Source organism: Camarhynchus parvulus, chromosome 2, assembly GCF_901933205.1.
Source record: "Camarhynchus parvulus chromosome 2, STF_HiC, whole genome shotgun sequence".
Taxonomy (NCBI): domain Eukaryota; kingdom Metazoa; phylum Chordata; class Aves; order Passeriformes; family Thraupidae; genus Camarhynchus; species Camarhynchus parvulus.
In genome coordinates, this window is record NC_044572.1 from 91,306,959 (window position 1) to 91,320,340 (window position 13,382).

Here is a 13,382-nt window from a genome sequence, read left to right on the forward strand (position 1 = left end):
TTCTTGAATGAACATCTTGTGTCTTCTAATGATAGTTCACAAACTTTTGGGAGGTTAACTTATCAATTTTTCTGGAAATCCTTGGTGCTGTGGTGTCAGGCCATTGAGAGATCTCTGCAGCTGTGAACCATTCCCAGTCAAACCCTTCAACTCATTTGCCTGTGTGCTAAGTTCAGTATTAGGAACCATTAACTGTGAGTTCTTTTTCCTAATTCGGCATGTCAAATCACTATAATTTGGATTTTCAAAGATAGCATTATAAATTGTGAATTTTTCTTTCCTGGTAGTTTCATTTCAAAGTAAGTTTTTCAGTATTAATGAGATATACACCTGCTCCAAATATTCCTTCGATGCACTTAAAATGGGAGCAGACAACAAGATATGTGGAAGACAAAAAATTGCATGACTTCTTTTTCATATGATGGTCTCTACTTAGCTCTATGCAGTTACAGCACTGTTTGGCTAAAACAGCATAAAAGTGAACTGTCTATCAAGGGTGAAGAAGTAAGTTTACTTTTCTAATTATTTATTATCCATATTTCTGTTTAGTTAGATGTTTTTTCTCTGTTCTCCTGAATATTAGTAACTGCAATCTTTAAATCTGTTTTAAGTAGCTTCTTTTGAGCATTTTAAATTTACCTGACTAAATTTAAGATATGGTTCCTAAGTGAAAAATTATAAGAAATTATTTCTTGTTACCCATTTAAAAATTGCTCTGAAAACTTGAATGTAATTGAGAAGGGATCGTTAGTTAATGTTTTGAACTAATGGATCTTTGTCTCATAGTCTTATAATGAAAGCAGCTTACCTTACCAATAAAAAAACACTGCATATTCACCAGGGATAGCAGCAGTCAAAGTTACGAAAATATTTAGGCACAGTCTGAAATCAAGTGGTGACAACTAAGAGTTGAACTGGTCTCACTGAGAGGGTGTATAATGTTCTTTTTTTATTTTCCTTCAGCATTCTCTATTTACTGTTACCTCTCTCTGCTCTGAACTTTGTGGTTCATTATGGGACTTCTGGGAATGCTACCAGCAAGATGTTCCTGATTGATGGTTCTGAAGCCAAAATTCAGAGGCTCTTAAAATGTCTAGCCAGCTTTGGTATTGCTGTCTTCTGGGATTCCTTTCAATTTGTATCATCCTCCAGCAGGCTGTAAACCCGTCTGCTTCCTGTTGTCCAGGAGTTTAATGCAGACCTCAGAGCAGCAGCAGATCAGCAGCATGCATAAAAAAAGAGGTACTCAGGAACTGACAGTCAGCAGCAGGGTCCTGGGGGACTTGGACTTCAGGTAGTAACTTCAACATGCCAATCTGGATTAGGTGTGGGCTAGACCTGGTTGCCAAATGTAAAATGATTTTGTGTTAGGGGAGAAAGATGGTTTAGTTGTCTGCCTTTAGGATTTCCCAGCTGGAGGAAAAGGTAAATGAAAAGTTTAGCAAGTGAAAATGAAGTCTGTTCTTGTTGATTGCTTTGCAGGTGTAGTACTAATTAGAAATCATAATGCTTCATGAATACATTTTCTATATTCTACGGATAGTTTGCTTTAGAAATGAGGACCTCTGCTTCATTATGTGCATTAAAAAATAAAGGCACAAAGAACTAGAATGCAACAGACCTGGGTTCTTTTTTCCTTTTCTTTTAATTTTAAGTTTATGTGCATTTAAACTGTTAAAATTTTCTGCAAGAAAGTGGCATGTAAAGTATAATACACTTGAAAAAGAAATACCATTAAACTATAGGTCTGTCTCTCCTTTCCAGTTAGCAATTAAAGAACTAACAACATTAACTGGTGCTGGTAAAGTCTTGATAAAAGGTTGATCTAAATCTTGAGTAACCAGCATGCTTTATTAATTGGATGTGTGGAATGGCAATTGAACAGGAATGCTGTTAGCAGAAGGTGAGCTGAAACTGGATGTGCTTTTATTTCCTCTTTGGGAAGGTGGTGTGACACCTGGCAGAGGTTCAGTGTTAGGTATGGGTTGAATAGATTCTGTCCAGGCATTTTGTTTTGCATAAGGATACTTGTGTGGCATTGCATGGTGTGTTTGGGAGGATCATAGTGACTTTCCAGCAGTTGCTTTGAGATCTTTCGTTGGAAACAATCAGAAGAAATCTCAGCTAATTATTCCTCAGAAGTGACTGCTACTGGCTCTCTAAGCCATTGGCTGACTTCAAGTGAGGACCAAATCTTGATCAGAAACACTAAGATTTCTGTACTAATTAAACTTCCCAGTAAAAGCATGACCACTGTTATCTTCAGAAACTCCCAGGAACCTGAGCCATGATGTTCCTGCTTTATTTGACAGTATTTCTGAGGACCAGGAGAGTAAAAGTGTATGTCATTGCCTCTTCTTCCCTCCCCCATATGAGCTAAATTTTATCTTTGTGAACACATTGTTCAGTTCCTGATTTTTCCCCCAAGCAATGTATTCTGTAAGTGCAAAAAGCTTTCTGCATTCTCTTGTTTCTGTCTACATTTGTTTTGTCATTTTTCTGTAGTGTTAAGTGCTATGAGTAGATTATAAACAACCTAATCTAACTTGAGCAGTTTCACTCAAGTATTTAATGTATTCTATTCTAATCTATTTAAAAAAAAATTTATTTAAATTTTTACTTAAATTAAGTAGCTACTTTTGCCATCAGATTTTCAGTTTGAATGTTTAAAAAATAGAAATATAAAAAATACTTAATTTTTTCCAATGTAAGTGCAGAAAGTTGAGTTTTCAGGTGTGCTTCAGTAACCAATTTTCCTTTTGAATTATTTTTTCAAGATGCTTTCTTCAATGAGTTTGTAGCTATCTTGTAATGCCAGTTTGAAATTTTTTTTTTTTCACCTCAGATACAAATATGAACCATCATTCATATGTCCTGCTATGAGCAGTGTAATGTAAAGTTTGCATTTTAAAGTGGAAAATTCTGAATACTTTTCTTAGCCAATATGTTTTTCAGAACTTAGGTTCAATACCTTTTATAAAGTGTGTAGCTGATATTCAGAAATTATTTCCTCAGAAATGTCTAGTTTTCTGCTCATGGGTACCAAGCACAAGCCTCAAAGAAGGTCAGAAAATACTCTCAAAACAGTGTAGCTTCTTAGAAATTTAAATACAAATTTGTATTCCTTTATGATAAATATTAATACTAGTAATATCATAAACCTTCTTGCATCCCATGGGACAGCAAGATTACTGGGTCAGAAGGAGGTGTTTTCTTCCTTACAGGCATTATACCTTAATGAAATCTTCAGCCTGGAGTGTGTCTTGCATATTTATTGACATTTCTTCAAGGAATTCTTTTTTTCCATGAGTCTGTCTATTTATTATTAAAAGTTTGGCATCCACAATTATTTAGTCAGGATAAAATGTTTGAGAACGTGATTATGAATATATTTGACAAAACAGAAATTTTCATACTTCTAGTGGGGAAAATATTTCAATTATCTCAGATTTTGTGCAACTTTTGGGGGAAGGTGGTCTTAGTCTCAGTATTTTTCCACTACTGTAATACAAATGGACAATGTATATGGTTAATTTGCTTTTCACCTTCAATACATAAAGATGTTTGGAATATTTGTTCTGGTATTAATGTCTTAGTACATGCAGCTTGCACATTTCCATGCACATTTCCACAGTAAGAGTTAAGAAAGCAATCACAAAAATTATTTGTGCTATAAAGAAGTATTAGTTTTAATTCCTCTTTTCTGCACATAGCACAGTCTGGAAGAGGATCTCATTGGTTAGTAAGTCCTGTGCTTTCATGGCACACTTAAATATTTGCTTTGCAAGTTAAATGTGTTTTAAGTGTATTGTGGCAATCTATAAATATGACTGCAGTTCCTGATCCATTAAAGTATATCTGCTAAGTAACAGAGCCTATTTCTTGACTGCAAATAATACACTTATCTATGTTATGTTTAATTTATGTGTAACTTATCCTATTAGATAAGATTTGTCTTGTTGCTGGAAAGTTATACTAGAAAAAGCCAGGAGGGTTTAAGAAATTGTTATGTTACCCATTTGGTTTGTTTAGACAATATGAAGTGCTACTGCTGAGCTCCTGTGAAAGTAGTTATGCCAAGACCTACAATGGAAATTCTTTTCAAGTATGAATGGTGATGCAGAGCTTATGTGCAGCAACTGAAAAGTTCCTGCTTTCTAGAGGCTTGTGTGGATTTTCTCTGTAAACAAACCTTGTCCAAGATTACAAGCAGGTTAAGTAATTCTGTGGTCTTCAGGGTGATCAGAGGTTCTTGAGGCCTTGCAAGGCAGCTAAAGCCTTAGAACATTGAATTTGCAAAGTCACCTTCAGTAGGATCAGATGATGGCCAGGAAAATTATTGTTGAAATACCCTATCCATTATTGTCTAGAGCAATATTTGAGCTGTTATTGTTAATTGTAGCTACTGCTTCAATTGTACTCAAGTTAGGTCAAACCCGACATTTGCAACAAAGCAACACGTGCATACAAACAAAACCTGTGCCAGCACATGCTGACCTGACCCATTACTCACTACAAACATAACTTCTACTTCCAGAACCTCCCCCCAGCAACACCATGGAAGCTGTCATCCCATGCACCACCCAAGGGGTGATGGGGAGGTGTCTGCACTAAGGGTTGCCATCAGCAACCAGTGCCATCATCACTTCTCTGGCTATGATTTGGCCAGTGTGGATCTGCATCCATACAGGTAGCTTCTCACGCCAAAGGCAGATCCTACCTTCTTGCTTCTCACTAGTCAGCAATGCCGGCATCTTCAGAGGAACTCCCTAAACACTGGCCTGCTGGAACTTGTGCATTGCATAGCTTGCTTAATCAGATAATTTTTTTGGCAGATTGTGTTGTTACACTCCCTGTTTAATCTCTGGACCTCGCAGCTCAGTTTGTTTCTCTGAAGTCATCCCAGAGCCACAGTTTAGACATTTGGGTCAAGCAGTTGAAGTGACACAGGAAGACTGTGCAAACTCCATCACAAATCTTAGATTTGCATTTAAGAATGGCATCTTATTCAACTACCAAGAGAGGAGCATTGGTACATATTATGTATTCCAACAGCTGGTGTGTTTTCAGCCTGTAGTGTAAGATAGAGTTATCTGCTACCCAAGGGGCTCCATATGGGAAATGCAAAAGGATCACTATCTTCACTGGGAAGTGATTAGTGATCCACATTAGTAATCTTTCTGATTAATGATCCACAAATCAGAAAGAATTGAAAATGATTGATTGCTACAAATCTCACCAGTGTGTGATTTACAATGATAGTTTTAGAGCTGTTAACAGTGTCTCACTGCAGAAGTTTCCTACCATTTTTGAAGCTGATCTTAAGGAAAGCAGGGATCCAATTTGGTGATTTTTTTTTCCAATCAAATATTTCATATACACTTGTAATAAATGTAACAAAATTTGGTGTGTGACATTAAATGAGTTTTTTGATAAATTGTAAATGGTGTCAAAGGCAGGTATATCCTGGAGGCTTGTTCTTTGTAGTCGTGGTCCTACTATAAGTTCAGGATAGATCTCAAGCTCTTCCATAAATGCAGAGAATCTTATATCACTGGTTCCTGCTATACAGCTGCTCTGTGTGGTTTTATTTGGATGGTCTTTATGCTTTCAGCTGTGTTTTTCCTTGGTGACTCTTGAGCCATAGGCAGATTTTGTTTGCACCTCAAGGGGTAAATAAGTCTCTGGGAACATCAATAGCATGTATGTTTTGTGCTGCTGCATCTCAGTGTGGGGTGTCTGTGTGAATCTCTGATCTCTGCCCAACTCCTTGACCTGTGCATTCCTCTCAGTTCTCTTCCAAAAACTTTCCTTTTCCTTTGCTGTTACCTCTGTCAGCTGAGGAACCATACATCACTTGAAACCATGAAGGCATCACAGCAGAGCATCTGGTCCAAGCTCTGACTGTGCTTACAGAAGTGATGACTTTCTGACTGGCTTACTCAGGATGGAAACATTCATGCCCCAGACAAGAATCTATATTATCCTACTCATACATTTGCACACTTGTCTCTCTCAAAGCAAAAATAAATTGTAATTCACTGATGCCTCTCTCACCTGGGATCTACCTCCTGTTTCTTCCACTGCATTTTAGAAAAATAAAGATCTGGGCTAGTTGCACTGAAAATGAGTGTCCATCCATAAAACTGTGTATTTCTATGAGAGTTGCATTAAGAGTAATATAAAGGTTGCTTTGTAATTGAATGATTTGGCTGATGTGGTGTCTTGGTTTTTATAGTCTGATGAGTCTATTGCATGCTGGGAGTGAAGTAGTGTCAAGTGGAAATACAGAAGGAGATAAAAGACTGTAGCTAGTTGAGTTAGATGTATTGAAATAGTTTCCTAAAACAGCAATAAAAATGCAGGTAGTTGAGGCTTTACTTAATGAGAAACTTTTTTGTCAGACAAGTCCTCTAAGTGACAGAAGGAATTACTTGTCTCTGGGTAAAACCTATGTGCCCACCTGTGTGAGGTTGCTGAAATGGGGTTTCATTTCTTCCTTCATAGTGAAGTTAATGATTAAGTTACTCTTAAAGGTGCAAATTTACCTGTAACATTTGTGGCTACATAATAGAGAATTGTATTTCAAAAACTAATTTTTCTTTCAATGTGAAAGTATGTTATATCGGTTTATTTGTATATTTGTAGTACTGCAGTCATCTGAAATGCACTGACTGAATTACAGTTCTTTCACTGTTATTCTTCAGCTTTTGAACTGCAGCACTTAAAAATCACATATCAGTTACTACTTTACTGCTGAAACATACCTTACTGGTTTGCTTTCTCTTTTTAGGTGTCTTGGCTTTTTAATCCAGCAAGAAGTGAAATAACAAGTCTAGATAGTGGAAATATAGATGACATTTTAAGTGAGTACTTTGAATAATTTTTTCCTTGTGTGTCTGCAGTTACTTATCTGTGTGAATATTGCAGCGGTATTAAATGAATATTCATAGCCTAGCTTTGAATATATGAATTGCCATCGGCTTAGAAATATTAAATGCCTGTGGTCGAAATTAGCTGTCTGAACTAATGTATTGCAATGAGAATTTGAAGTGTCTTAAGAAAATAACTGTTATCTTGTTTGCAGAAGGGTAACCAAAACTAGTCTAGAGGGCATTTTAAAAGTTCCCCCCAAAAAAAATAGCAGCAAGTGAAACCCATGGTTATGGGCCTTAAGTATCTTGCTTGTTCAGCTTTGCCTTTTCTCAAGTTAAGCACTGTCCTGATTCTGGTGGCTTACAGAATGGAAATCTTTAAATTAAACAGATATGTGTTTCTTGTCTGAAACCTTTCCCTCTGAGAAGTATACAACTTGCCTGTATCTGGTTGTCTTTGCAGGAAAAAGCTATTACATTGTTTCAAATATATCCAGGGTGAAAAATCTTTAATAAGGTCTGGACTAGAACCTGCCTTATGATATGAGATTGCTTTGTGATATGAGAGCTGTTTGTAAATACCTTTTCTACAGTGGAAAATATAAAATTATTTTATATAATATAATTCACAAAAGGGAATATATGCTAAGTGTAAGTGCTTCTGAAATTCATCCCATTACTTTCAAGATATACTTTACACATTGGAGGTGACCCTAAACTTTTCAGTGCTTGTTAATTACCTATTCACCACTGGCATCCTTTGCTGATAATGAAAATCTTAGCACCATAATTGTAATCAAATTGTGGTGTTCTCCAGCTTACTCAAGAGTTGTCTTTATGAGCATGTTGTCTTTTCCAGGCTTTCAGCATCCTTATCTTCACATGTAACTGCTCTGTAGCTTTGTCAGTTTTCTGCTTTGTCAGCATTTCTGCTTTATAAAGCTGTGGCTGATATTCTGTAGTTTGAGTATGTATTTCATTTTTTTCAGTGTCTAGGTCAGTACTACTACTAAAAATTATTTTAAAGCACGGTTAGTTATTATATTCTATAAAGATAATACTTCATTTTTGGGCCAGAAATTTATCTCTTTTAAATTTTTTCTTAATATGTGAAAAGGAATGCCTAAGAACATTATTTCATTACTTGATTATATTTATTCGTGTAGTACTGCATTTTTTTTAGTGTTCCTTATTATTTTTCTGGTTTTGGGTACTGAAAATTTCTTTGCTACCTTTTGCCATAGTATCCAGGTTAAATAAGACAAGTAACGACAAACCAGAGCAAGTTGCACAGATAGGTTCCCTGTTCATCAATCTTCTACCCCAAATAGTTGGGATTTCAGCTTTTAACTAATTTTTAACACTTACAAATAATAGAGCTAGTGCTTAAGAGCTACTAGAGTCCAATTTCTGGATGTGAGTGCCTTAATTTTAAATCCAGAAATAATTTTTGCTGCATGTGTCACTTAATTACTTTGTGTGTCTTAATGCCTTAAGTATTTACATTTTTTTTGTCTTATATATCAATAAAGTCAATAGAACACTTGACTGAAGGCCTCTTTCATCTTTTTCCCATTTGTTATAGATTATATTTCTGATGAGACTTACTCCAGCAGTTTTCTAGCAATCAGACTAAGCTTTATGCTGAATTATCTAGAAGTAATTGCTTTTGGACTTTTTTTGCACATACTTTTATATTCTCGAATAAAAGAACTGAGAAGTTTGCCTCACAATGTGACATTGGGCTTTTTCTTTTTCTTTCTTCTCAGACAATGCAGATGTTGCTTTAGTTAATTTTTATGCTGATTGGTAAGTTATTAAAGTTTTTTTTTTTTATATTTAAGCTTCTGTCTTTTGAAAACTATCATGTTTGGCTGTAGTTTTCTAATTGAAAGTACAGTAGTCTCTTGCTTTCAAACCAGTTCTTTCTTGAGTTTAAGTCCCGATTGCTTCTCCTTCTGTCTATGCTTGCTTGGTTCACATTATTATAGGCTACAGTTTTAAAACATTGCAGCTTTAATTATGATCATTACTTTTAGGCATACAGCAATAATCCCTCAACATAGCACACTACCAGTCTGTGATGTAACCTGACTTAGGAGTGAGAACAGATCAGTTTTGGCCACGGAAATTCTCTGTTTTAAGGATGGAGAAGAATGGGGGGCAAGAAGCCATTGTAGCATATACATGGTAACATATACATGCTGCATAAATGTGTAGCATGCAGCTGGGCTGCCCAGAGTCAGGTTTTTTCAGAAGGTGGACTTCAGCTCTCTTGGCATTTTGAGAGCATGACTTGCTCTTCACTTACATGTTTGCTGTTGCAGACATAACTGCATCCCGAGGCTGTCACTGTTATGTTTAAGGTGGGTTTCAGTGCATGCTGGTTTATTGCAAGTCTACTCCTTGAAGTCTCATTCTCTCAATTTCTACAGCGCCATTATGAATCTCCAATTTAAAAATCTGCCATATGTTTGGAAGGACACAATATAAAATAATTCTTTTGACATATTTGTAATGGGCTTGTGCACTACTGTTACCCTAAACTCCCTAAAGCCACTGAAGCATCTTTACAATCCTACCACCTTTTCTGTGGGCAAAAAGAGAGAATTTGCATCAAAATCTGACATTACTGGAAGAAGGGACCCTTAGGGTTCTCTTTGTTCTTGCTGCTGTAAAGGTAGTCTGCTCAAATTCTGCCAAACCTGAGCAATAATATAATACATAATACTTGTAACTTGTGTAGTTGACCCGTAGAAAATTACCTGTGATATTTCTTGAAGGTGTTGGTGAATATTTCAATCTCAACAATCTAAGGAACAACTTTTACTACATTTTTAAAATCACTTTCCATGGGGTAACTCAGGTAGAAAAAAATTAACAACATACTTTCTGAATAGAATATATTTCCTAAAGGCTTCTAATTCATTAATGGTGTTTCCTAGGGAGATAAAGCAGGGGAGCATATCTTGAACTATGTATTCTTTCAGAATTACTTTTTTTCTGCACCTGATTCATTCAAGTTACTTTTGAACTGATTTTGATCCACTCAATTACTGGGATGATTACAGATAGATGTGATCTCTTTCAATGGCATTTCTTTGTTTTCTATTTTTTTTCTTTTTCCTTCAAAGATTGAAATGTTCCAGTAGTCATCAATTGAAATATTTCAAAGTGATATTTTGAAGTCACGATTTTGTGTTCTGTTTACAGGTGCCGCTTCAGCCAAATGCTGCATCCTATTTTTGAGGAAGCTTCTAATGTAATCAAAGAAGAATATCCAGAGAAGAATCAAGTGGTGTTTGCTAGAGTAGACTGTGATCAGCATTGTAAGTAAATCGTGATTTAGGTTTTTCTGTGCTGTCCTCATACCAAGTTAGTAACTGTATTGAAAAATGCGCTAAATAGCTGTGCAAAGTGTAGCTGTAGATGGCCCATCATTTAGCCCAGGGTTGCTTTTAGCAACCTCTTCTTCCAAATTTGTCAGGGCAATTTCCAGTTTCTCATTGCATCTATCAACATCCTTTTTTTTTTTAATCAGTTCAGCCTATCTCATTTAATAAGGAAAATAGGGCTGTTATTATAAATTGAATTGGCTCATTCACATGTCAGAGAAGCACTAGTGCAACAAATGATGCAGGTCTTCACAACCAAGAAAAGGAAGGGGTAACCTTCCACTGTTAGCATGGAGAATATGTTCTCATCAGATCTTCCTTCCACCCTGGAGTCATGGTGGGGGCTGTAAGTTTCCTTTCACACAGCCAGGCAGGGATCAGAGCTTTGCTCTGCTGTTGTTACACATGCCAGCAAACAGTTCCCTGTTTGGGTTGGGTTTTCCCCATGCCCAGACATGAAAATCATATGCAATATCTTACTTTATGGTGGTACTAATTCCTAAAGTTCTTTTTAAATCCCTTGATAAGTAAAATGTGAGGAACATCTGCTACACATTGAAAGGCAAATGGATAGTACCAGGATTTTTATTACACTGTTGGATCATCTGTGTTATTTTATGCTTCTTGGAGACCAGCATTTCTAGGAATAATTCCTTAACAGTGGCTTATGATTCCCAAAGAGTATTAACAGAGAAATTCAGTTTAATTGATACTGATTATACTATTTAGGCTTTTCAAAACTGTTAATTTGTAAGTACAAGCATCACTGGAAATTGGCTCATATTTTCATGTCAAGATAATGACAACAAAACTTTATAGAAGTTCTCACTAACCACCATAGTAAAATCAGCCTGTGTTGTTATGTTTTACAGTCAAGGTTTAAATTAACTGCTCAAATCCTTGCTTTGGTTGCTGTAGCTTCAGTTGCTTGAGTAACTCAGAGAATCTGTGCAGCCGGATGCCCAGTGTTTAGCTATGAGACCTTCTTGTCTTAGCAGCTATAGTTAAGAAAACTTTTTTTTGGCCCCCACCAAGTGTTTGAAATGCTTTAAAAGTTTGAAATGCTTAATCCTCTCATGTGCTCTTTGAATTAAAGTAACTGGTGCTTGTTACAGAGAGCTGAGAGGAGGAGATGCTGCCGGAGAGATTGTCATCCCTCCTGGGAGTGCTTGTAGGGGGCTAAGTAGTAGGAGACAGCCAGGAGTTTTAGTTTTTCTTTATATTTCTGGAATACTGTTAGTTCTCTGTATTTACTATTTTTGTCCTTAATTTAAGTAGATGAGCATGACTGCTGTTGCAGAAGATGTAAAATGTGAGAATTAAAAATAAAATCCTTTAATGACAGGCAATTTACATTGCCTTTTTGAATTGAAATAACAGAGTTGTGCATGTCATTCCTAGTTTCTAGTATTTATTTGCTGGGTTTTAAACAATGGTACATTTTATGGCACGCAATAACTGGGCATGTCCTAGAGTTTTAGGTATTTTAACTTGGATTTTAATGTATGCAATAGCAGCTTTTTAGTAAGAAAGCAGATATTACTGTATTATCAAGGTTGAGCATGCGTAGTATTTTGCTGGATGCTGGTGTCAAGATTGTTAGTGGTTTGGGATTTTTTACTCAAGCTTTATGTTTTTGTATGTGTTTACATATTTTAGCAACACTAGAGGTTTTATGTCAATATTTTGGTGGTTTGTTATGCCTGTAGATTTCATACCACTAGTAATTTGCTGTTAGAATGGTGTTCTAGAGATGGTGGATTATTTGCATTACAAATGATTTGGTTCTTTTTGAGGCCAAGACTCTGTAGGGAATCCAAATAGCTGATTTCTGGCCACTCAAAAACAGCTTTCAGAATGGTTACTCAGGCATAGATACTTTCTATTTAATGCACTATTATTGAGGCACACTGCAGGGCCCAACAGCTCGCACCAGCTTCTGAGGGTAAAGCAAATTAAAGAGAATTATTGATGTACTGCCAAATGTTTGATGCCTAATGACAAAACCATCATTCTGTCTGCTCTTATAGCCAATATAAAGATGTTTTTCTGGAAAGTGACAGTCCCTAATGTGATAAAATACAAAATATACATATTAACACTATATTAAGCCTCTGTATGTATTATATTTACACTAGTTGGTAATATTGTAGAAGATAATTATAGCTGAAATATGTAGGCAAAGTCACCAGGCTGTGTTTAAGCTGGTGTGCAATATACACTTAAGGTAAATCTGGAGGTGGTAGTTAAAGCAGGTACTCTTTGCTTTTCCAAGACCATCCTTTTGTAACTTAAAAATGTCTGAGTTCTGCTACATTGTGTCTTGTTAAAATCTTTGATGGTTTTGGTATGTTCAGTTTAGTAATTCAGGTACCTAAAATATTAGACACCTCTCATCCAAGTATAATACCTAGTAAAAGTGATCTTCCATGTGAAATTACAGATCTTACTGCATAGATGTTATAAGAAAGGTTTTGCTTCATGGTTTGGAGTTCTTTGTTTGGGTTTTTCGGGTGATTTTTTTTCTTGCTTGTGTTTCAGGGTGTTTTTAATAATTTATGTTAAGCAGCAGTGTTGGAAACTCAGTTGGTACAATAGATTTCCTATGTTTCTGTTCTCTGTGAGTGGATATCGCAATCTAGAATTCATGTTTCACTGGGAGAGAGTTCATATTTTGGACAGTTTCTCTAAATTCAGCATTACGAGCTGTGGTGCAAAATTCTTGTCAGTTGAAGTGTATATATTGGGGGTTTGATTCTACTGCACCATGTTTCCTTTTAGTTTCTGAGTAAAATAAAAAATAGTAGCTAGTTTGAATAGATCTTTGTGCCTCCAAACATAAATCTCACTGAAGGTATGTAAGGAGATGCTTTGCTGGACAGACTGTTTAGGGAACTGTTCTTCCACTCCAGATGTGTCTGGGAGTGGTATTTTCCCTAAATTTTGTGAGCTGCTCCTCTCTGTGACTGGCTGTTCCTGCAATGTGTGCAAACGTTGCTAATGTTAGGCTGCAGAGATGAGATTGTGTTGCTACTGTGCCTTTGATAAGCAAAAGAATTGAATGATAACAAATTTGGAAGTTCATAAAGGAACTCTAAATGAAACTCTAAAC

General features: G+C 36.1%; 1 protein-coding gene across 1 annotated transcript in view; it reads left to right on the top strand.

The window, feature by feature from the left end:
* The window catches only part of ERP44 (endoplasmic reticulum protein 44), a 47,651-nt gene that overhangs the window by 12,660 nt on the left and 21,609 nt on the right, over window positions 1-13,382 (top strand). Inside the window, exons 2-4 of the mRNA XM_030971091.1 lie at window positions 6,794-6,866; window positions 8,645-8,684; window positions 10,089-10,204. Coding sequence (XP_030826951.1) covers window positions 6,794-6,866; window positions 8,645-8,684; window positions 10,089-10,204 — 229 coding nt within the window. The remainder of the gene's footprint in view (window positions 1-6,793; window positions 6,867-8,644; window positions 8,685-10,088; window positions 10,205-13,382) is intronic.